The 25,917-nt window shown below is 45.7% G+C and overlaps 1 protein-coding gene across 2 annotated transcripts in view; it reads left to right on the forward strand.

Moving 5' to 3' along the window:
- The window catches only part of LOC146783227 (catechol O-methyltransferase-like), a 72,200-nt gene extending 46,519 nt beyond the window's left edge, over positions 1-25,681 (forward strand). The window contains exon 5 of one of the 2 annotated variants that reach the window (XM_085633786.1): positions 25,029-25,681. In XM_085633786.1, coding sequence (XP_085489912.1) covers positions 25,029-25,208 — 180 coding nt within the window. In that variant the 3' untranslated portion in view covers positions 25,209-25,681. The remainder of the gene's footprint in view (positions 1-25,028) is intronic. The other variant, XM_085633787.1, reaches the window with a different exon arrangement.
- Positions 25,682-25,917: the final 236 nt, after the last annotated feature.

The raw sequence follows: 25,917 nt of genomic DNA on the forward strand, positions 1-25,917 counted from the left end.
TCTGATTTAAGGCTTCACACAGCGGTACTTTTGATAAGTAATGCGCTGCATAAATGTTCAAGCTCAAAACGGCACTTACAGTGGTAACTTTCTAATGTGAATATTTCCAAAACCACTGAACTGATTTATATCACAGATGCACTTAAAAAACACTTTCCCCTCTGTGTGCATGACAAATTAGCGGGGAAATCTACATGTTTTTCGCAGTTGTATTTGGCAAAACTCTAATATGGGATGTGAATGGGACATACACATGTTAGGAGCAGCTTCTGAAACCTTTTTTCTTCCTTGACATGTCTGCCCTCTGCCCTCACATTTTCAAGATCAATTGCAGATTGACCAATATATTGGCAAACTTCTGTAGATCCATCGAATGGGGTCAAAGTTATTAGGTGCTTTTATTACAGGCAGGCAGGCATCTGAAACCTAAGTGCTTGGCTGCCCCCATTAGCACTATGAGGCGAAGAGTAGAAACAAGCAAAGTGTGCATCGTGGCCCTAAACCTTTTATGCTTTAGAAAGATTAAGTATTGTGTCTTACTTCGCCTGGGGTGGAGACACTTTGCTTGAGCATTTGATAGTACACTGCCGCCAAGACAACACTGTACATTTTTTTGTGTATAAAATGACACGGACAGTACACACATTGCTGTACAAATATTGCTGTACTTTGAAATTATTGTATAAATAGTCTGTCGATGTAATCTGGTCTGATCTCTTTTTCAGGCCGGTACCTTGTCTCACTCAGTGTCTTTACTTGTTACATTGAGCACATGGACGCATATTTAACCAGTAAACTGATAAACCCATGTGTCTTATGCTACTCCGGTACTTAACATATTTTATATTCATCTTTGTTCACAGGGTCTTTATTAAATATGTTGTTTTTTATTATTTAATTTTATTTTGTGGCATTGAGTGTATCCCACTGAATCTTTTGATTATATTTTTCAGTGATCCCTTGTTCGACGTAGCCATGTTGTTCATTCAATGAAATGATATTGTAATATATGGTGAGACCATCTGTGAAAGCCACTTGTTCCAAGTGGTGATCAAGTGAAATACTATGGGTGAGAATGTCTGGGCGTGTTCTTCCTTCTATGACGTCATACCACGTAATAGAAGGGATTCTATCATTGGGTAGTTTTCCTTCCTGCAACCACAGAGTGAAAGAAAGGGGTGAGGATGCCCGGACACGTTCTTTACTCCGTGAAATGATTCAGTGAATCGCATAGGTTTGCCCCACATCTGCCACAGCTGGGGCGCCTCCCTGTCTTCGAGGCCGCTGTGGTGGGGTCACCAGACCGACAGAATCCTGTTTCCAGACTACGCACAATATGCACAGCTGCCAATTTCTGTGGTTGCGAAATGTGACAGGCCACACACTCCCGCAGTGTGAGACACACCCAGTGGAAACTAGATTTCTGGTCCAGGAAGTGAAAATAATGACTATGAGTGATTAACTGGAGGGAGAACTTTAAGACGGAGATACGAGAGGGACCCTCAAGAGGAGGCCTGCATGCAGCGCTCTGCTAACTGGACCGAAGAGAGGTATTACACCCCACTACTCCATGTGACCCCCTATGCTCTCTGACCCCAACGTTTGGCAAACTACAGGCAGCCCCGGGTGATGCAAGAGGGTAAACAATAGGGCTGCATTTCCCACCACCAGTCCTGTTTTGCAGGAAACTGGTGCCAAGGATCGCTGATTGCAACACACAATGATTCTCTTGTTGCTACTGCCGTCTTCTAAGCAAGCCTGGTGCTGGAATGAATGAATGAATAAATGTAAGAAACAGAAGGCATTGTTTGCTGTTTCACTAACCAGGCATGCTCCTGTCAAAAAAACAATCGGAATCAATGCATCCGTCAGAAATGTCTGTTGTTTGTACACATTTCTGAATCTTGTGGTCACCTTTCAAACACTGGGGCTTGCAATTGGACCGCTCAGGTGCCTAGGAACAGTGGAGTAGCAAAGACCCAAGGGGCCCGTCTGCAATGTACGGGGAGGACAGTTAATTTACTTAAGCCACTTACCACATGACATGAACAAATGTTCCATGAGACGAGTTGCTCACAAGAGACAACAGGCAACCATGAGAGATGAACATGCGCTACAGTCAGAGTGGCAGCAGGGCACATCGAAAACCTCTCCATGTGATTGATTTACAGAACAGGGGCTCAGGGTGTGTGTAACATCCCTGTAAGTATTTCTTCTCCTTTTATTAACTGTCCCTTCCCGCATAGTTCTAGAATGTTATTGCTGGATTGTATTGTACCGGATTCGTTATCAAGCGTGAACCGCTTCTCTGTGGGTCCGTGTTATGGAGTTATCTTACCAATAAAAGGATTTCCAGCAACTACGTGAAAGAGGTTGTTTATTCGTGGTGCTATTCTGCAACGAAAGCGTTAACTAAGTGTGGTGGTAGACAAACAACCTCTGTTGTCTCTGACTTCACAAAAGTCCACATCTAATGAGCCCTTTAAAAAAGGTTCTTTACAATTTACTATATTAAGCATATGGAAATTGGAATGAAATCTATACCCCAAAAGTGCAGATTAAAACATCTTCGTTATTCTCAACCATGACAAAAAAGTGTGTTGTCCTCGACATGTTATGTATGTTATGTTAAATGAATTTGTATCACGCTCAGCTACTCGACAGAGTGTCCAGGCGCGTGCAAAGGTAAAGGCCCAAGGTGCCAGAGGGTCATCTAAAAGAGGAACGTTTTAAGCATTTTTTTAAACACCGCATGGTCTTGAACGCTCCGCAGTGCCAACGGCAGAGCATTCCAGGCCAGACTAGCTTTCCTGACACGTGAACAGCCGCCCAACCTGTGACGGTTGAATCTGGGGGTCTGCAACAAAAGTTGAGAAGAGGATGGCAGCTGTCTAGCTGGAGTGTAAAAGACAAATCTTTTCTGAAGATAGCAAGGGCCCTTGCCATAAAGGGCCCTGTGGGCGATGGAGAGCATTTTGAATTGAATTCGAGCCTCCACAGGGAGCTAGTGCAGAGAGCGCAAATGCGCACGCACACTACACCTTTTAGACAAGCCAAACAGGAGTCAAGCGGCAGAGTTTTGAACGACCTGCACTTTGCTTAAAAGGTACCCAGGGATGCCCGCATACAGGGCATTCGCATAGTCCAAGCAAGATAGAATTAAAGCGCGGACCACTGTTTCTTTGGCAGGTCGTGGAAGAAAGGGAAGGAATTTTCTCAGGGCTTTCAGAGTGCCAAAACACGTCCGACAAGTTTCTTAACTTGTGTAGAGAAAGTCAGATTCTCAGAAAACCATATCCATATATTTTTTTGCAGTATTATTCCCTGCACTAAGCAGGGGGAAACCAGGGGGCCACAACTTAGCTCTGAAGTCAACCGGAAAGGTCCGATACAAGAGAACCACAGACTTCCCTTCGTTAAACTTCAGATGGGCCTGGGCCAGCCAATGGAAGACAGAGGCAAGACAGTGTTGTGCCGACTGGACAGATTCATCGTCTCTTCCCCAAGAGAACAAGAGCTAGGTCTCGTCAGCATAGGCCATCATCTCAGCCCCCAGTGATTCTGCTAGAAAAACCAGCGGACTGACATAGATGTTAAATAAAAGGGGACTAAGGGATGACCCCTGCGGAACACCTGTAGCCAACTGCTGAGGCCCCGAGGCACACGGAGGGAGCCAGACCTGCTGAGTTTGGGCTTCGATTAAGGATCTAATCCAACCCCAGACGGAACCAGCGACGCCAATTTCCGAGAGGCGGTTAAGGAGCAGAGAATGAGGCACTGTGTCAAATGCCGCTGAGAGGTCTAGCATAACCAATGCTGCCCTCCCGCCGGTATCCAAACACTCTCGAATAGCCTCTGCCACCTCTACTAGAGCTGATTCCGTACTGTAGGCCGCCCGGAAGCCAGATTGAGCCGGATGCAGCAGGCCGAATACCTCAACAAAGTTAGTAAGCTGATTAGTGACTACTTTCTCGCAAACCTTAGCTAAACTAGGCAGGAGCGAGATTGGCCTATTGTCAAGAATTCCTGTCATGCGAGGGGAGGAAAACGGTAACCAGCGAAAACGGACTACATCTCCCAGGATGCTTAGCGGTTGAGAGGTTATGTAAACAGGAGAGCTGTTACATAACTCAAGGGAAACACGCCCTTATGTAAACAGGAGAGCTGTTACATAACTCAAGGGAAACACGCCCTTATGTAAACAGGAGAGCTGTTACATAACTCAAGGGAAACACGCCCTTATGTAAACAGGAGAGCTGTTACATAACTCAAGGAAAACACGCCCTATAAAGGGAGGAACCGGGAGGTACAAGGCTGTCGGATATTGTGTTTACACCGACGTACCTGCTTCGTGAAGAGCAGTGTTCCGGAGTGGTGCTCCAGTAAGGCAAGAACGGAGGTAGGTCGAGTCGTTACTCCCTGGGCCGTGTCTTGCCCCATCGTCACCTGTGAAGGACCTGGAAGCTCTACCGGTCAACCATTGAGCTTCGCTTTTTGACTCGGCTGAGTCCAAGCGCAGTGGCGCTTTTGCTGGTTGGAGTCGTAACTCCCAGCCCGACCAGAGACACAGGGACTGCCAGCTGTAACGCACACCAGGAGGTGTTTGCCGCGTTACAGACTCGGAAGTCCACAGGATCGATCGAGCGGCTGCTCTCGGTTCAGTCTTCTTGCTTGTGATTGGGGTATCGGTGACGCATCACCAGGAGGTGACTCCGCGTCCCGGTGCAGTCTGAGGAAGAGGTTGAGCGGCTGCTCCCTTCAGGTAGAGACCCCGGCTGGGTGTTTCCCTGACTCCTCGATTCTCCCCAACACTCTTCGTGCCCCTCACAGCCTACCGATTGGCATTGTCGGCCATTTCATTTCTGCCCTCTGTTGGCATACGCCGGGATCGGCGTATATGCAGAGGACGGTTAGGACCATCCGTGCTGTGGGCTGGTAACGTACTTAGCCTGGAGGATTCCAGTGACTATAACTTTTGTTTGTTCTTTGTATTTTATTTGCCTTCATTAAAAGAACTAACCCTTCACAAGTGGTTGCGTCCTCATTGTCGTGTCTGTTAAACGATCCTGAGACGTTCAGGGCGTTACACCTATAATTCCCGGGTATTGAAGGGTCGAGAGACAGCTTCTTGAGGAGAGGGAGAATCAATGCCTGCTTCCATGACGTTGGAACCATGGCATCACTGAGGGAATATTAATAATTTGGTTGACTTCAGGATTAATAATGTCCGCAGCAGCGGCCAGGAGTCTGGCGGCACAAGGGTCATTAGGAGATCCCGACTTCAAGGCTTTAAGAATTTTTAGCGTATCAGATAGTTCAACCGGCGCAAAGGTTGACAGCATATTAGACATGTCAGCTGTCAGATGGGCAGATGCGGAAACTGTGAGCCCTCCCGCCGGGGCAGAGAAAGAAGCTTAAATGCTACATATTTTGTCCACAAAAAACTGAGAAAGCGTGTTACACCAGGAGGTTGAGGCTGGCATTGCTGGAACCAGTGCGCAAGGCGCCATGAAATTTTGAACAATGGCAAAGATCTCCTTCGAATTATTATTAGCCAAGGCAATCCGTGAGGCATAGTAGAGGCTTTTAGGGGCAACAATAGAAGTGTAATAACTTTTTTGTTTAGCCCCAAGTGCCAATTTGGCCTCGGGGCAATAGCCCCTAAAACGCCAAGCCCTCTCCAAAACTTTGCATTCATGTTTGAGGTCCCTCAACTCCTGGGAAAACCAGGGTTTAGAGGGCGAGTCTCCTGCCAACTTGGAACGGCAGGGAGCAGCCAAAGCTGGCACGGAGTCTGAGATCCAAGTATTAAACCCATTGTAACAGCCCGGTGGGCCGTTCGGCCGGGCCCCAGTGACTAACTTGAAGAAAAGTGGGTGGCTTGTCAGAAAAACGACAGAAACAATTAGAGTGCTGTTTTAAAGAAGTGCTGCTTCTTTTAATTTCTTTGCTTTTCTCAGGTGCAGGGTCAAAGTACACATGTAGTTCGTAAACAGGGAAAGAGGCAGAACACCAGGAGGTACTTGTCCCGTGTGGGCCAGAGTCTTCTTCCCTGGCGAAGTCCGTCGGCTGTTCTCTTTTTCGCTGCTCGTGGAGGATTCCGGGCCTCAGCGACATGCAAAACAACAAATACACAGGGTTACTGGTTTGCTCATACGCTAGTCTGTTTGTGTGCCACCGTCACCAGGGATTGTGGGTTTTAATGCGTTTTAACGTGACTACAAAGGGGAACCGGTCTAGGTGGGACGGGGTGCTGTTAGGTCAATGAAAGGTGAGTTGCGGCAAAGACTTCACCTCCAACCCTCTTGTGCCCCGTTCACAGCCCCATGCAGCCCTGCCCCGCCCACCACCACAGCGAACCCCGAGCGGTCACTTGCCTTGAGCCACGACCCAGGAACTGGGCCGCGGCGCTGGGACCTTGAGCGTCCTCGGTCGTATCTGTGCTCCCGGACCCTCCGGTCTTCGGATCTCCCGTCTTCTTCTCCTCTGGGTCACCGCTGGGCTCCTCTCGTTCGGGTCTCTCAGCTGGCTCTCGTTTCCTTCCGGGCTCGTTCGCTTCTCCGCTCTCGTCGTTCTCCTTCTCGCGTGCAGTCTCTTCCTGTCGGCAGACAGGGCTTCCTTCATTCCCCGCCTCTTTTCTATTCTGGACTGCCCCTCTCTCCGCCTTCTTTTGGTCGTCGCACCAATCCCGTGTCCGTGACGCGGGTGACGCATGGAGGTGTGTCAGAAGTGCTTGGGCCTCTAGACCGCTCCGTGCTTCCGGAGGGGAGTCGCCGTCTCCCTCGCCTGAGTTCCGGGATCCTGACTCACCGGAGCTCTCACACATCCCCTCCCTTAGGAATGGACGTAGGGGCCATTCGGAGGACGGGTGGCGGGAGAGATAGTCTGGACCGATGTTCTGAGATCCTGGCACATGGATCGTCTGAAAAGAAAAAGGTTGTAATGCCAGAAACCATCGAAGGATGCGTGCATTGGTGTTCTTGTTACGGGACAACCAGGTGAGAGGGGCATGGTCAGTTAAAATGGTGAACTGTCTTCCCAACAAGTAATATTGTAGCGCCTCCACAGCCCATTTGATAGCAAGGCATTCTATCTCGATGGTTGAATACCGGGTCTCACGGGGAAACAGCTTACGGCTTATATACAGGAGTGGTCGTAAGTCGCCTTTGTGGTCAGGCTGGCATAACACGGCCCCGAGGCCGAGTCCCTAAGCGTCTGTTTGTAGGACAAAAGGCATCGTGAAGTCCGGGCAGCTAAGGACAGGGGCTGTACAGATGGCGTTTTTGAGGGCTTGAAAGCTATGCTCTTGTTCTTGAGTCCAGTCCTGTATACGGGTGGGGTGTGCTTTTGTTAGTAGAGCAGTCAGGGGACTGGCTAGGGAGGAGAATGAAGGAATGAACCTACGGTAATACCCGATAAAACCCAAGAAGGAGCGGACGTCCTTTTTCGTGGCTGGCTTGGGGATGTTTTTGACAGCTTCTACTTTGTTTATCTGGGGTTTTATACACCCGTCTGTGATGGTATACCCCAAATACTGGATCTCGTTGGTACCCAGCAAAGATTTCTTAGGGTTAATCGTGAGACCGGCGGCCTGAATAGCCGAAAAAACCTCCCCTAGATGATATAGGTGGTCCTCCCATGTCTGACTGTAAATGACGATGTCGTCTAGGTAGGCTGCGGCATATGCCGTGTAGGGTTTTAGGATGGTGTCTATCAGTCTTTGGAATGTGGCAGGTGCCCCATGCAGGCCAAATGGTAGGACCTTGAATTGATACAGACCGGAGGGGGTGGCAAAGGCGGTCTTTTCTCGTGACTGAGAGGACAAAGGTATTTGCCAATAACCTTTTGTAAGGTCTAATGTGGACATGTATCGGGCCTTTCCGAGTCGCTCTATTAGTTCATCGATCCTGGGCATAGGATAGGTATCGAACTTCGTTACGGCGTTCACTTGTCGGAAGTCTATACAGAAACGGAGACTTCCGTCTGGTTTCAGTACAATGATAATCGGTGAACACCAGTCACTCAGGGAGGGTTCGATAATACCCGCGTGTAACATGTCCACTACCTCCTTTTCTACCGCTTCTCTATGGGCTGCCGGGATGCGATATGGTTTCTGTCTCACTATTTGTTTCTCCAAGGAGACTACCTCATGTTGGACGATAGAGGTTAAACCGGGTTTTGAGGAAAATAGGCCAGGATAGCAGTTGGTTAGGCTCTCTAACTGGTTCTTTTGAGGCGGCGACAAGATCTCCCCCTTTGGCACCGGGTCGGGTACATGGTCTGGTTTGGCGGGGAGTGCTATTTCTACCTGTTTGTCCGAGCAGACCAGATAGGCTGGTTGGGTGGGTGTTGTATCTTCCCATTTCTTTAGCAGATTAACGTGATATATTTGCCTACCGCTGGCGCGATGTGGTAGTTTTACGCTGTATGTCACCGGAGATACTTTGTGGTCTATCTCATAAGGACCCTGCCATTTCATCAGGAGCTTATCCTCAGTAGAGGGAAGCAGCAATAGCACCCTGTCCCCAGGTTGAAACTCTCGCAGTCTGCTTCGCATGTCATAGTGTTTCTTTTGTGTTTCCTGTGCCCGCTTCAGATTGTCATGTACGATTCCCCATATGTGAAACAGGGATGCCCTAAGGTCTGTGGCGTATTTTAACAAGGGTTTTCCTTCCTCATCCTCCTCCTCCCACTGTTCGGCTGCCATGTCAAGGAGGGTCCTGGGTTTCCGCCCGAAAAGTATTTCAAAGGGTGAATACCCAGTGGATGTCTGTTCATGGATCGTAAGGCAGAGAGAACGAGAGGTAGCTGGCGGTCCCAACCCCTCCCTGTTTCAGAGATGACCTTACGGAGGAGGTGTTTGATGGTTTTGTTATACCTCTCCACAAGGCCATCGGTTTGGGGGTGGTATACCGATGTGCGTAGCCTCTTGATCCCCAGGATATGACAGATTTGGGACATCAAACGGGACATGAATGGGGTGCCCTGGTCGGTGAGGATTTCGGAAGGGAACCCCACCCGGGAAAACAACGCGATCATGGCTTGGGCAACCGCCTGGGTGGTCATGGTGGATAAGGGAAACGCCTCGGGGTACCTGCTGGCATAGTCCACTATAACCAGGATATAGCGGTGTCCCCGGGCTGATGGAGTTAAGGGGCCTACTAGGTCCATGCCCACTCTCTTAAAAGGGACATCAATGATGGGTAAGGGATGCAATGGGGCTTTCGCGGGGGCTTCGGGGCAAGTATATTGACATCGAACACAGGCAGCGCAGTGTCTAGCTACATCCCTGTACACCCCAGGCCAGAAGAAGCGCTCCAGAAGGTATTTTAAGGTTTTTTCTCTACCACAGTGACCCCCTCCCATCTTGTTATGTGCGAGTAAAAGGACGTGCTCACGGTAGGTATTTGGGACGAAAAATTGTGTCTTTGTCAGGGATCCCTCCTTCACCCCTCGATACAATAGTCCGCGTTTTACGAAAAAGTGAGGTCCTACCTGTCCGGGCGTCGTGTCTTGTGCTTGGGCCCAAGCGTATTTGAGTGCGCTATCTTCTCTTTGGGCCGTTCAGAAACTGCACGGCTGTGATGGGCTGGCATCTGTGAGGGAGAGAGGGAAAGCGTGACGTGATAATGAGGCCCGTGTGTACTCCCTTTTCCCCTCCCTTTTCTCTCTTTTGCTTTTCTTGTCCCTGTTTTGTGGTGTCTCCAACTCTTCCTCTCTGTACGGGGCTTCCTGTAACCATGCCTGTGTTTGTGTCTTTAGGCCCTCCATGTAGTGGTGGAACTTAGGATGGTCTGTCCCTATTATAACCGCCTCAGGTAAGGAGGGAATGATACCGACATTCCGTAAATGAGGGTCGTTGTCAACTTCTAGTAGGACTTTAGCCACTGGATAAGTTTTAGTGTCCCCATGGACGCATGTCACCCTGACTTGTTCGGTTGCTTGTATTTGGGGTTTAAAAACTAAAGAGCTATCCACTACTGTCACATGACACCCTGTGTCGAGTAATGCTTGCTTCTTTTTCCCGTTAATGAAAATCTCCTTTTTATATTTGATGGCGTCGGTGTTGGCTACCAACACCCTACCGCGGCTATAACCCACCTCCATGGGTTCGGGTACAGGGGTACGGTGGGGACACTGTCTAGCGATATGCCCCCACTCTGCACAGTTGTAACACTGTGGGCCTTGACCACCGGGTCCTACTGTATGAGGTGGTCGGGGAACAAACAGGGGGATTGTAGGAGGCCTGCTGTCCGAGCGACTGGTACCCTTCTGGAGCGTAGGCAACTGTGGGCGTAGGACATTGGGAGGGCTCTGGTAGCGGGCTGTGCTGGATTTAAAGTCAGGGGCCCTATGGAAAGCACATGCAAGATCCACCGCCGATGCGGGGGTGAGCATCGGGTGTTGCTTGATCCAGGACCTGGTGCTCGGTGGTAATGCATCTAAGAACTGTTCCAGGTAGATTTTCTCTACCACCTCGTCCGGGGTTGAAGTGTGTGGAGTTAACCACCTATGTCCCAAGTCCCGTATCCGGAAATACAATGCTCGGGGGTTTTCTCCTATGGACCATTTCTCCCTCCGGAATTTATTTCGGTAGTGTTCCTGATCACAACCCATCCGTTCGAGTATGGCCTTCTTTACATCCGCATAGAGGGTTGTACCATTGGGATTGGCGGATTGGTACGCGGCCTGTAGTTCTCCGGAGAGCAGGGGAGCTAAGTATTGGCCCCATCTTTCCTGAGGCCAGGCCGCTGTGGTAGCCACTCTCTCGAAATTCAAAAAGAAATAATCAGGGTCTTCTCCTGTTTGATATTTTTGTAGCACCGTCCCTGGGACATTTGGACGGACCTGTGTGTTGACGATCGCGTCCGTTAGCCGTAAAATGGCTGTGTCTTGGACCTGTTGGTTTGTGGCGATGAGGGTGGCCTGGTCCTTCAAAGCACCTTGCAGGGATTCCCGCTCTACTCGGGCGGCTTGGTTCTGTTGTTCTAACACCAGTTGCAGGTGTCTTTGGCCCTCGGCCAACTGGGACACGACGTTCTCCATGGGCACGGGTTGTGTCATGAGGCGACACGGTTTGTTTCACAAATGTGAAACAAGGGACAATCCCACTTCTGACACCACTTGTAACAGCCCGGTGGGCCGTTCGGCCGGGCCCCGGTGACTAACTTGAAGAAAAGTAGGTGGCTTGTCAGAAAAACGACAGAAACAATTAGAGTGCTGTTTTAAAGAAGTGCTGCTTCTTTTAATTTCTTTGCTTTTCTCAGGTGCAGGGTCCAAGTACACACGTAGTTCGTAAACGGGGAAAGGGGCAGAACACCAGGAGGTACTTGTCCCGTGTGGGCCAGAGTCTTCTTCCCTGGCGAAGTCCGTCGGCTGTTCTCTTTTTCGCTGCTCGTGGAGGATTCCGGGCCTCAGTGACATGCAAAACAACAAATACACGGGGTTACTGGTTTGCTCATACGCTAGTCTGTTTGTGTGCCACCGTCACCAGGGATTGTGGGTTTTAATGCGTTTTAACGTGACTACAAAGGGGAACCGGTCTAGGTGGGACGGGGTGCTGTTAGGTCAATGAAAGGTCAGTTGCGGCAAAGACTTCACCTCCAACCCTCTTGTGCCCCGTTCACAGCCCCATGCAGCCCTGCCCCGCCCACCACCACAGCGAACCCCGAGCGGTCACTTGAGCCACGACCCAGGAACTGGGCCGCGGCGCTGGGACCTTGAGCGTCCTCGTTCGTATCTGTGCTCCCGGACCCTCCGGTCTTCGGATCTCCCGTCTTCTTCTCCTCTGGGTCACCGCTGGGCTCCTCTCGTTCGGGTCTCTCAGCTGGCTCTCGTTTCCTTCCGGGCTCGTTCGCTTCTCCGCTCTCGTCGTTCTCCTTCTCGCGTGCAGTCTCTTCCTGTCTGCAGACAGGGCTTCCTTCATTCCCCGCCTCTTTTCTATTCTGGACTGGCCCTCTCTCCGCCTTCTTTTGGTCGTCGCACCAATCCCGTGTCCGTGACGTGGGTGACGCATGGAGGTGTCTCAGAAGTGCTTGGGCCACTAGACCGCTCCGTGCTTCCGGAGGGGAGTCGCCGTCTCCCTCGCCTGAGTTCCGGGATCCTGACTCACCGGAGCTCTCACACCCATTAACATATCCCTCCAGGTTATCTTGGGGGAGGGGTCTGGAGACAGCCAAGGAGCTGATAAACTGATGAGGATCAATTTTACTAAAGGCCGGAGGACGATGGCAGCCCGCCAACTGAGCCGGCCGCGCCACTTCCCAAGAACAGAAAATCGGGAGGTGGTCCGACCAAGAAACAGGCAAGGGTTTATCCACCTTGATCGCAAAATTTGAGCAGATGGGGTCAAGAGTGTGACCCGCTTCGTGAGTCGGATATGTGACCCTTTGACTTGGTTGGACCGATTGAAGTGCCTCAAGGAAAGCAGCCGGTTCCGAGGCCTTCTGATGGTCCAAGTGGAGATTAACATCCCCAAGAATCACATAATGAGAGAAGCGCAAAGCTCGTTCTGCCATAGCGTCTCCACATGATTTAAGAAAACCATTCGACGTACCAGGGAGACGATAAATAAGTGACCCACTCAATGTGAAGTGGGCTGAAAGCTTTACACTAAAATCTAGAGTTTCACACTCACCCCAAAGGCTAGAGGTTTCACTATGAAGGGCCCAATTAGCTCTATACATAATAGCAAGGCCACCTCCCTTACCGAAAGGGCGATCGGCTCGATGTACTTTGTAGCCAGTGTGACAATAGGGTTTGATGAAACGTCCAACCACGTTTTAGTTATAAAAAGAAAATCCAATGAATGATCAGAGACCAGCTCAAAAATATCCACATAAGGCTTCTTCATTGATCTGGCATTGATCAGGGCAGCCCTAATGGGCGGAGGCCTGGCAGATTTTTTAGGCAAAGTGCTCAGAGAAGAATCACATAAAGGCCTAAACCCGCAATCCGAGCAAACAAACAACATATTAGCCCGTGGCGAGTAACAACAATGTGAGGGGCATGGGGTGGTCTACAATTTCTGGCCCTGGGCGCTGGCTTGGCACGGACGGGCGCAGACGGGCTTGCCTTAGGCTCGCCCGCTGCACGCGTCTGCTGTGCGTCCGAGTAGAGGCCATTAAATAGAGTGTGACTGATGGGGCTTGCGACGTGCAGCGACTAGAGTGCTGCCGGAGGAAGGCGCGAGGCACATCCAAGATGGCCGCTGGCCCACATATCGGACCCTCATGAACAATATGCCCGATACTATGGGGGCGCTTCGGGCAACATGGGAGGCAGACGTGGGTGAGATGGACGAGGTGGATTGGGATACAGTTCTCATGCATCCGCGAGAGGTGGCGATTAAGTCCAGGCTGCGGCTGATTCAATTCAATATTCTGCATAGGACATACTTTGATAGACTCCGACTGTACAAAATGAGACGGATAGGGGACACGTCATGTCTGCGGTGCGGAAGGGAAGGAGGGAACTTCTATCACGTACTTTGGCTTTGCCCGCAGATCCAGGGGTACTGGCGGGGGATCCTAGGGGAACTGAGTAAGGTGCTGGAGGTGCCACTGCAGGAGGACCCCAAGTTAGTGTTACTGGGTATGACACATGATGTGGACCTCACCCGCCCGCTGCTGACTTTCCTGGTGCTGGCCCTGGTGGTGGCAAAGAGGGATGTGGCTAAATACTGGGGGGCGCCCTCGCCACCCCAACTGGAGGAATGGAGGAGGGGTCTTGACGTATACATGGCGGCCGAAAGGGTCACATACAAAGCACGGGGCTGCCCCAAAAAATTCGGCAGGGTGTGGTCCCGGTGGCGGAAATATCATGGCCTGGAGGGGGGTCTCTAGAGGGGTGGTGGAGTGGAGGGGACAGGCACGGTTCACGGACGGTGTGTACAGCCCTGGGGCACGGGCGGTGGTGTATACTGATGACGATGGTGCCACCTGCAGAATAAGTATGGAACAGACTCCTTGTGTAATGAGAGAGAGGGGGGGGGGGTGGAGGGCAGGCAAGGTGGGTGTGTTGATCAGTGCTGACCTGTTCGTTAGGTTGTTTTATTTTGTGTTTAGAAGAAAACCAAAAATGCCAATAAAAATGTTTTAAAAAAAAAAAAAAGATGGCCGCTGGCCGGGGCTAGCTTCGAAAGTGCAAAAAATGCGAAACAGGAAGGAGTATAACACACTCCAATTACATTAGCAGCAGCAATTTCAACAATAAAAAAAGCATTCCCCGCAGTATAGCCCACAAATTCAATTTTTAAAATTTCAGCCAGAACATAACACTCCTAATAAGTAAAAGAAATCCCCCCAAATTCCCAGCCCATGAATGTGCAGCAAGTTAAAAAGATTTTAGGCATCAAACGGGCACAGCAGAGCCTTTACCAAAGCGTGGAGTGGAGTGTGGAGTTTCCTCAACATGCATTTTGTTTTTGGGAGACTTAGAACAACTTCTGTCGAGTCTCTAGCGTGACTCTGTTAAAGAAAACAGTATGGATTTTGAACAAGATCTAGATAGTTACTAAATGGCCCCGGAGACTTGGATTCAAATGCCGGCTCCCCCTAGAGCGGTCGACCTCCAAGCTGGGGAGCCAGTTTCGAGTCTCGTCAGGGATGCTCAACATCCTGTGATTCAGGACAAATCACTTAATCTCCCTGTGCCTAATAAAATGAATTGTGCATGTATGATGCAACTGATGCTCATGTAGAGCGCTCTGATACCTTCGGGTCGAGTCCGCGCTGCATAAAACTCCATAAAAAAACACACTTTTGTGAACCTCACAAGTCGTGTGTCTTTCAGTGCCTCAGTATTATGTGCCTGACAAATTTGGGAGTGCCTAGAGGTGAATAAATGTGCATTGTAAGCCATAAATGCCACTCCTGTATTGAAATGAGTGAGTTGTTAAGATTACTTACAAGAGATTAGGGTTCAGGGAACCCCATTCTCAAGGAATTTTGGAGAGTACCGGGCCCTGGCGTTGCCTTTACAGAATAAAGTTCAAGTATACAGTTTGCAATCCTTAGGTATTGCAGATCATTGCCATACATTTCCCTTGCATTTCCATATATTACCCTAAAACTGACATGGATTACCCTTACACTGACACAGATTACACTTTTACTGACACAGATTACCCTTACATTGCCATAGATTACCCTTAAACTGACATAGATTACCCTTACACTGACATACACCACCCTTACACTGACATATATTACCCTTACATTGTGATAGGCTACTCTTACATTGACATAGATTAACCTTACACTGAAATAGATTACCCTTCCATTGACATAGATTACCCTTGTTACATTGACATGGATTACCCTTGTTAAATTGACATTGATTACACTTCTTACATTGACATAGATTAACCTTACATTAACATTGATTACCTTACACTGACATAGAGTACTCTTACACCGGCATAGATTACCCTTACACTGACATAAATCACGCTTACATTGACATAGATTACCTTACACTGACATAGATAACTTTACACTGACATAGATTACTTTACACTGACATAGATTCCATTACATTGACATAGCTTAAATTTACACTGAAATAGATTACCCTTCCATTGGCATAGATTACCCTTGTTACATTAACATAGATCACCCTTCTATTGACATAGATTACCTTACACTGACATAGATTACCCTTCTTACATTGACATAGATTACCCTTTTTACATCGACATAGATTACCCTTTTTACGTTGACATAGATTACCCTTACATTGACACAGTTTACCCTTCTTACATTGACATAGATTACTCTTACACTGACATGGATCACCCTTACACTGCAAGCGTACTCTTACATTGACAGAGTACCTTTACAGTGACATGGATTACCCTTACACTGAGACAGATTACCCTTACACTGACACAGATTACACTTACACTGACCTAGATTACCCTTACACTGACCTAGATTACCCTTACACTGACCTAGATTACCATTACACTGACCTAGATTATCCTTACACTGACATAGACTACCCTTACAATGACATAGAGCACTCTTACACTGGCAGAGATCACCTTTACAGTTACATAGATTACCCCTATACTGACCTAGATCACCCTTACACTGACATAGATTACCCTTACACTGACATAGATTACCCTTACACTGACATAGATTACCCTTACATTGACATAGAGTACTCTTACACTGGCACAGATTACCCCTATACTGACACCGTTTTTCCTTACACTGACATAGAATACTCTTACACTGACATGTAGTACCCTTACACTGCCATAGATTACTCTTACACTGACATAGATTACTCTTACACTGCCATAGATTACCCTTACCCTTACACTGACATAGATTACCCTTACACTGACATAGATTACTCTTACACTGACATAGATTACCCTTACATTGACATAGATTACCCTTACATTGACATAGATTACCCTTACATTGACATAGAGTACTCTTACACTGACATAGAGTACTCTTACCCTGACATAGATTACCCTTACATTGACACAGAGTACCCTTACATTGACACAGAGTACCCTTACATTGACACAGATTACCCTTACACTGCCATAGATTACTTTTACAGTGACATAGATTACCCTTACACTGACAGAGATTACCCTTACATTGACATAGAGTACCCTTACATTGACACAGATTACCTTTACATTGACACAGATTACCCTTATATTGACACAGATTACCCTTCTTACATTGACATAGATTACTCTTACACTGACATGGATCACCCTTAAACTGCAAGCGTACTCTTACATTGACATAGAGTACCTTTACAGTGACATGGATTACCCTTACACTGACACAGATTACATTTACACTGACCTAGATTACCCTTACACTGACCTAGATTACCCTTACACTGACCTAGATTACCCTTACACTGACCTAGATTACCCTTACACTGACCTAGATTACCCTTACACTGACCTAGATTACACTTACACTGACCTAGATTACACTTACACTGACCTAGATTACACTTACACTGACCTAGATTACACTTACACTGACATAGATTACTTTTACACTGACATAGATTACTCTTACACTGACATAGATTACCCTTACATTGACATAGATTACCCTTACATTGACATAGAGTATTCTTACACTGACATAGAGTACTCTTACCCTGACATAGATTACCCTTACATTGACACAGAGTACCCTTACATTGACACAGATTACCCTTACATTGACACAGATTACCCTTACATTGACACAGATTACCCTTACACTGCCATAGATTACTTTTACAGTGACATAGATTACCCTTACACTGACAGAGATTACCCTTACATTGACATAGAGTACCCTTACATTGACACAGATTACCTTTACATTGACACAGATTACCCTTACATTGACACAGTTTACCCTTCTTACATTGACATAGATTACTCTTACACTGACATGGATCACCCTTAAACTGCAAGCGTACTCTTACATTGACATAGAGTACCTTTACAGTGACATGGATTACCCTTACACTGACACAGATTACATTTACACTGACCTAGATTACCCTTACACTGACCTAGATTACCCTTACACTGACCTAGATTACCCTTACACTGACCTAGATTACCCTTACACTGACCTAGATTACACTTACACTGACCTAGATTACACTTACACTGACCTAGATTACACTTACACTGACCTAGATTACCCTTACACTGACCTAGATTACCCTTACGATGACCTAGAGTACCCTTACACTGACCTAGATTACCCTTACACTGACCTAGATTACCCTTACGATGACATAGAGTACTCTTACACTGACATAGATTACCCCTACATTGACATAGATTACCCTTATGCTGACACAGGTTTCCCTTACACTGACATAGAATACTCTTACACTGACATATAGTACCATACACTGCCATAGAGTACCCTTACACTGACACAGATTACCCTTATACTGACACAGATTACCCTTATACGGACACAGATTACCCTTATACGGACACAGATTACCCTTATACGGACACAGATTACCCTTATACGGACACAGATTACCCTTACACTGACATAGAATACTCTTACACTGACATATAGTACCCTTACACTGACATAGAGTACCCTTACACTGACATAGAGTACCCTTACACTGCCATAGATTACGCTTACACTGACATAGAGTACTTTTACACTGGCATAGATCACCTTTACAGTGACATAGATTACCCTTACACTGACAGAGATTACCCTTACATTGACATAGAGTACTCTTACACTGACACAGATTACCCTTACATTGACACAGATTACCCTTACATTGACACAGATTACCCTTACACTGACACAGATTACCCTTACACTGACACAGATTACCCTTACACTGACACAGATTACCCTTATATTGACACAGATTACCCTTACACTGACATTGAGTCCCCTTACGCTGATATAGATTACCCTTACACTGACATTGATTACCCTTACACTGACATTGATTACCCTCACATTGACAATTTACCCTTACACTGACATAGATTACCCTAAAACTGACATAGATTACCCTTACACTGACCTAGATCACCCTTACACTGATCTAGATCACCCTTACACTGACCTAGATTACCCTTACACTGACATAGAGTACCCTTACGCTGACATAGAGTACCCTTACGCTGACATAGAGTACCCTTACACTGACCTAGATTACCCTTACACTGACCTAGATTACCCTTACGCTGACATAGAGTACCCTTACGCTGACATAGAGTACCCTTACACTGACCTAGATTACCCTTACACTGACCTAGATTACCCTTACACTGACCTAGATTACCCTTACACTGACCTAGATTACCCTTACACTGACATAAATTACCCTTACACTGACATAGATTACCCCTACATTGACATAGATTACCCTTACATTGACATAGAGTACTCTTACACTGGCACAGATTACCCTTACATTGACACATATTACCCTTATACTGACACAGGTTTCCCTTACACTGACATAGAATACTCTTACACTGACATATAGTACCATACACTGCCATAGAGTACCCTTATACTGCCATAGATTACCCTTACATTGACACAGATTACCCTTATACTGACACAAATTACCCTTATACTGACACAGATTACCCTTATACTGACACAGATTACCCTTATACTGACACAGATTACCCTTACATTGACACGGATTACCCTTACACTGACATAGAATACTCTTACACTGACATATAGTACCCTTACACTGACAGAGTGCCCTTACACGCCATAGATTACGCTTACACTGACACAGATTACCCTTATACTGACACAGATTACCCTTACATTGACACAGATTACCCTTACACTGACATAGAATACTCTTACACTGACATATAGTACCCTTACACTGACATAGAGTGCCCTTACACTGCCATAGATTACTCTTACACTGACATAGAGTACTTTTACACTGGCATAGATCACCTTTACAGTGACATAGATTACCTTTACACTGACAGGGATTACCCTTACATTGACAAGGAGTACCCTTACTTTGACACAGATTACCCTTACATTGACACAGATTACCCTTACATTGACACAGATTACCCTTACATTGACACAGATTACCCTTACATTGACCTAGATCACCCTTACACTGACCTAGGTTACCCTTACACTGACAAAGAGTACCCTTACGCTGACATAGAGTACCCTTACGCTGACCTAGATTACTCTTACACTGACCTAGATTACCCTTACACTGACATCGATTACCCTCACATTGACAATTTACCCAAACACTGACATAGATTACCCTAACACTGACATAGATTACCCTTACACTAACCCAGATCACGCTTACACTGACCTAGATCACCCTTACACTGACCTAGATCACCCTTACACTGACATAGAGTACCCTTACGCTGACATAGAGTACCCTTACGCTGACATAGAGTACCCTTACGCTGACATAGAGTACCCTTACGCTGACATAGAGTACCCTTACGCTGACATAGAGTACCCTTACGCTGACATAGAGTACCCTTACGCTGACATAGAGTACCCTTACGCTGACATTGAGTACCCTTACGCTGACATTGAGTACCCTTACGCTGACATTGAGTACCCTTACGCTTACATGGAGTACCTTACGCTGACATAGAGCACTCTTACACTGGCATAGATCACCTTTACAGTGACATAGATCACCCTTACACTGACATAGATTTCCTTACACTGACATAGAGTACTCTTACACTGGCATAGCTTACACTTACACTGACACAGAGTACCCTTACACTGGCATAGATCACATTTACACTGACATAGAGTACTCTTACACTGACATAGATTAGTTACATTGACATATATTTTTCTTACATTGACATAGATTACCCTTACACTGACCTATATTACTCTTACACTAACATAGATTACTCTTACACTAGCATAGATTACCCATACATTGACAGTTTACCCTTCCATTGACATAGATTACCCTTACACTGACAAAGATTACCCTTACATTGACAGTTTACCCTTACATTGACGAAGATTACACTTACACTGCCATAGATTACCTTACACTGACATAGAGTACTCTTACACTGGCATAGATAACCTTTACAGTGACATAATTACTTTACACTGACATAGAGTACCCTTACACTGACATTGATTACCCTTACAGTGACCTAGATTATGCTTACACTGACACAGATTACTTTTACACTGCCATAGATTACTCTTACACTAACATAGAGTACTTTTACACTGGCATAGATCACCTTTACAGTGACATAGATCACCTTTACAGTGACATAGATTACCCTTACATTGACATAGAGTACTCTAACACTGACACAAATTGCCCTTACATTGATACAGATTACCCTTACATTGACACAGATTACCCTTACATTGACACAGTTTACCCTTCTTACATTGACATAGATTACTCTTACACTGACATGGATCACCCCTAAACTGCAATCGTACTCTTACATTGACATAGAGTACCTTTACAGTGACATGGATTACCCTTATAGTGACATAGATTACCTAACACTGACAGAGTACCCTTACACTGACACAGATTACCCTTGCAATGACACAGATTACATTTACACTGACCTATATCCCCTTACACTGACACAGATTACACTTACACTGACCTAGATTACCCTTACACTGACCTAGATTACCCTTACACTGACCTCGATTACCCTTACACTGACCTAGATTACCCTTACAATGACATAGAGCACTCTTACACTGGCATAGATCACCTTTACAGTTACATAGATTACCCCTACACTGACCTAGATCACCCTTACACTGACAGATTACCCTTACACCGACATAGATTACCCTTACACAGACATAGATTACCCTTACACAGACATAGATTACCCTTACACCGACATAGTTTACCCTTACACCGACATAGATTACCCTTACACTGACATAGATTACCCTTACACTGACAGATTACTCTTGGACTGACAGATTACTCTTAGACTGACAGATTACTCTTAGATTGACAGATTACTCTTAGACTGACAGATTACCCTTAGACTGACAGATTACGTTTAGACTGACATAGATTACCCTTACACTGACATAGATTACCCTTAGACTGACAGATTACCCTTAGACTGACAGATTACTCTTGGACTGACAGATTACTCTTAGACTGACAGATTACCCTTAGACTGACAGATTACGTTTAGACTGACATAGATTACCCTTAGACTGACATAGATTACCCTTAGACTGACAGATTACTCTTAGACTGACAGATTACTCTTAGACTGACAGATTACTCTTAGACTGACAGATTACTTTTAGACTGACAGATTACGTTTAGATTTACATAGATTACGTTTAGACTGACATAGATTACCCGTACACTGACAGATTACTCTTAGACTGACAGATTACTCTTAGACTGACAGATTACTTTTAGACTGACAGATTACGTTTAGATTTACATAGATTACGTTTAGACTGACATAGATTACCCTTACACTGACAGATTACTCTTGGACTGACAGATTACCCTTAGACTGATAGATTACGTTTAAACTGACATAGATTACTCTTGGACTGACATATTACTCTTAGACTGACAGATTACCCTTAGACTGACAAAGATTACCCTTACACCGACAGATTACTCTTAGATTGACAGATTACTCTTAGACTGACAGATTACCCTTAGACTGACAAATTACGTTTAGATTGACATAGATTACCCTTACACTGACATAGATTACCCTTAGACTGACAGATTACCCTTAGACTGACAGATTACTCTTGGACTGACAGATTACTCTTAGACTGACAGATTACTCTTAGACTGACAGATTACTTTTAGACTGATAGATTACGTTTAGACTGACATAGATTACCCTTACACCGACAGATTACTCTTAGACTGACAGATTACTCTTAGACTGACAGATTACTTTTAGACTGACAGATTACGTTTAGATTTACATAGATTACGTTTAGACTGACATAGATTACCCTTACACTGACAGATTACTCTTGGACTGACAGATTACCCTTAGACTGATATGTTACGTTTAGACTGACATAGATTACCCTTCCACCGACAGATCACTCTTAGACTGACATAGATTACCCTTACACTGACATAGATTATCCTTACACTGACATAGATTACCCTTACATCGCAGAACCTGCAGGTTCAGGCAGCAGAGCATCTCTCCAGTTCAAGATATTGCCATAATAATAGGCTGCACCTTCCCCCGCCCCTCCCCCAATAATGCACACACTTCCCTTTCAGGTTAATACATGTCGTCACTGGCCTTTAACATGCATTGGACATGGTTTAAAACAATGACAGAAGAACATACTAGAGTAACCTGGACACAGAGAACATACAGAGAGGTGCAACTAACTTTTATAACACCTGACTGCTGTTACATTGTTTAAAACCACAGTATGCCTGCTTGAAGAGGTGTTGGAACACTCAACTATAAGTAAACCTGAAGTGTATCTATTGCCGGTCACAAAAGCCTAACTATCACGGGTTGGCTCCAAATATAAGTTTAGGGGCATATTATCAAGCACGGCGTTAAAATTATCGCCGCTATAGCGGCAGAAAACTGCCGCTAAAGCGGCGATAATGGGCTTGATAATATGCCGCAGAGAATTCCAATAGAAGCCCATGTTGACACCAGAACATGGGCTTCTATGGGAATTCTCAAGGGCATTATCGCCACTTTAGCGGCAGTTTTCTGCTTCTAAAGCGGCGATCATTTTAACGCCGTTTCTTGATACTATGTCCCTTAGTATTATATAATCACTGATCAAATGTGGGCTAAAAGTGCTGTCTTTAAACAGTTCCACTCCTATTTTTTACATTTCTTCATGCAAGACCAATTTTGACCTCTATTCCTCCTGAGATTCTCACACTCGCACCTGTTATTTGATCAACGTACTTATCCCAGGGTGCCTCTTACCCCAAAACCTATTGCTCTCATTCTCACCCCTATCTCTGTCCTGCTCTCACCTATGTATAATGCAGCTTCGATTCACTCCTCCGCCTGTCATTCTCAGCCTCCCCCATTCTCGCCCATTTTTCTCCCATCTTTATATCTTTCAATACTCTCAATTCTTTTCCGTTTGTTTTTTAGATGAAGAAGATTCTCTAAATTTAATCCTGGCTAATCTTCTTACATTTATATCAGTTACCCACCTACCTCCACCTCTTCTGGTTTCTCTCAACACTTCCTTTCTCATTATCTAATTTTCTGCAAGTTTTCACCTTCCTTTATCAAGCTTCCACTTTTATATGTCCCCCTTTTGCACTTGTCCCTCTTTCTTCTAGTCTTCTATCTAGCCCACTCAAGCTCCCTCACACTTCTCCTTTTCATTTGCAACCTTCACATATGTTTTTTTAGCAATGTCTTCTTTTTCACTTTTGTTTCTCTACTCATCCGGTTAAGCCTTTGGCCACCCTTTCTACCATCATCACTGTTTCTCTAAATATCCTTATCGTCCTCTTACACCATCTGCCTCCTGCTCTGTTGGTTCCTCTCTGATGACCCACCTCTCACTCCTTCAGTCCTATTTCCTCATCTTACTCCGTCCATCACTCCTACCTGCTCATTTTTACCTCCTCTTTCAACTCCCTTTTTTATCTCTCTTAGAATTTTTTTTCTTTACATTTGTATATGTATTACCTCTACTTTCATTCTCCTGTCTGTTTTTCCCTCTCTATTTGTTCCCCTTTCACCATGGTCTCTTTTATTTATTTTGCCTCCCCCTTTTAAATATTTTCTTATCCCTCGACATACATCTTTAATCAAGAGACACATGTTTGATAATGATATTTCTGTTTGATGATATTAAATGATGAATAGTCATGTTGGCTTTTTACCATCTTGGTCAAATGAAAAGATAGCAGCCGCACAGCTGCTAACAGTGATGTTTTATACGTGTGACTTAATCAACACGTTTCGGCTCTCACAAGCCTTCATCACAATTTATGCCTTCCAATTACCATGTTTATAAAGCCGCCAGTGCAAATTATGAAAAAATAATATGCTTTTGGACTGAGATGAAAGAAATGTTCCCTCCAGCACTGTCAACTTATTTTACTGCATCACATTTGAAAAAGTTGATGTTCCACAAAGCTTCACATTATTAATGTATATCATAAATACTATGTAATATTAACGTCCATCGCTGCTAAATAAAATATCTTTGACCGGAACTAGTGCACTGTATAATTCTTACAGCCCATATGGGCATATCCAAGTCGGGATGCATCAGGACAGAATTGTAATTGTAAATTGCATTTGTATAGTGCTTACTACCCCTTCCAAGGCGTTGAAGCGCTTTTCATCGAGTCAGGGTTTTTAAAAGGCAGCCAGTCACTGGGCTGTCTTTCCGCTCAACCATAGTTTCCACACAACCATTGCATCAAGTTGTTGAAATTCTCAACAGAATGAAATACCTACAATCCTGCCTGGTGTAACTGTCCCATTTCTTCTTTATCAGCAGTGTGGCTTACTGAGGAAGGGCTCTGTCCTGCTGGCGGATAATGTTGTGTATCCCGGGGCCCCTGAATTCCTGGAGTATGTTCGGAACAGTGGGCGGTACGACTGCACAAACTTCCCAACACATCTGCAGTACTCGAAGAAGGAGGATGCTCTGGAAAAGGCGGTCTACAGAGGCTGACCTGGCCTTTGCTCCAAAGTGATTGGCTGCAGGAGGCCAGGCCTGTGCTGTCATCCATTGCTGACAGTTGTGGTGAGAGTCTGAGATTGGTTTAAGTGCCCACAGCATGGGGAGGTTTTTAGGCTTTGTTTAACCACAAAAGAGCTGCTCCTAAAGTGATAACCACTATAAGGTTTGAGTTATATTGTGAGTGGGGACATCTCACAAAAAGTAACGGACTGGTCTCACACGCCCCCTGGTGTCACGCTTCATGATTGACCAGTTTTTAGGCTTGCACCCCAAGGCTGGACTGACAGCCATGATGATTATAATGGACGCATCCAATCAAATTCAAGTGCGCCCAAAGTTCAAACATTTCTATTATATATATTTTCACATAAACACTTTCACAATGTTGTGGCCGCCTTCTGTTTGATTTTAGTGTAACCATTTGTGGAACAGAATAATAAAATAATGTATGCACCTTCATAAAATGTTCATATATTAATGACATTTACAGACGTTCGTCAAGAAATGGCCTAACGTACTAATCTCTGTTTGCAAACCTGTCTGTGTAAATAGTCACCTACAGATTTGTAAGCAGGTCTGCACTTTGCGATGCAGCTTCTATACACATGGGCCGCATCAGATATGGGCCCCTCGTAGGAGGGTGTAAAGCCACTTGACGGATCCATATTAACTAGGCAGGTCCCTGTTTACAACCCCTTTG

This window comes from Triturus cristatus, chromosome 11 (assembly GCF_964204655.1).
Source record: "Triturus cristatus chromosome 11, aTriCri1.1, whole genome shotgun sequence".
In the NCBI taxonomy this organism is placed as follows: Eukaryota; Metazoa; Chordata; class Amphibia; order Caudata; family Salamandridae; genus Triturus; species Triturus cristatus.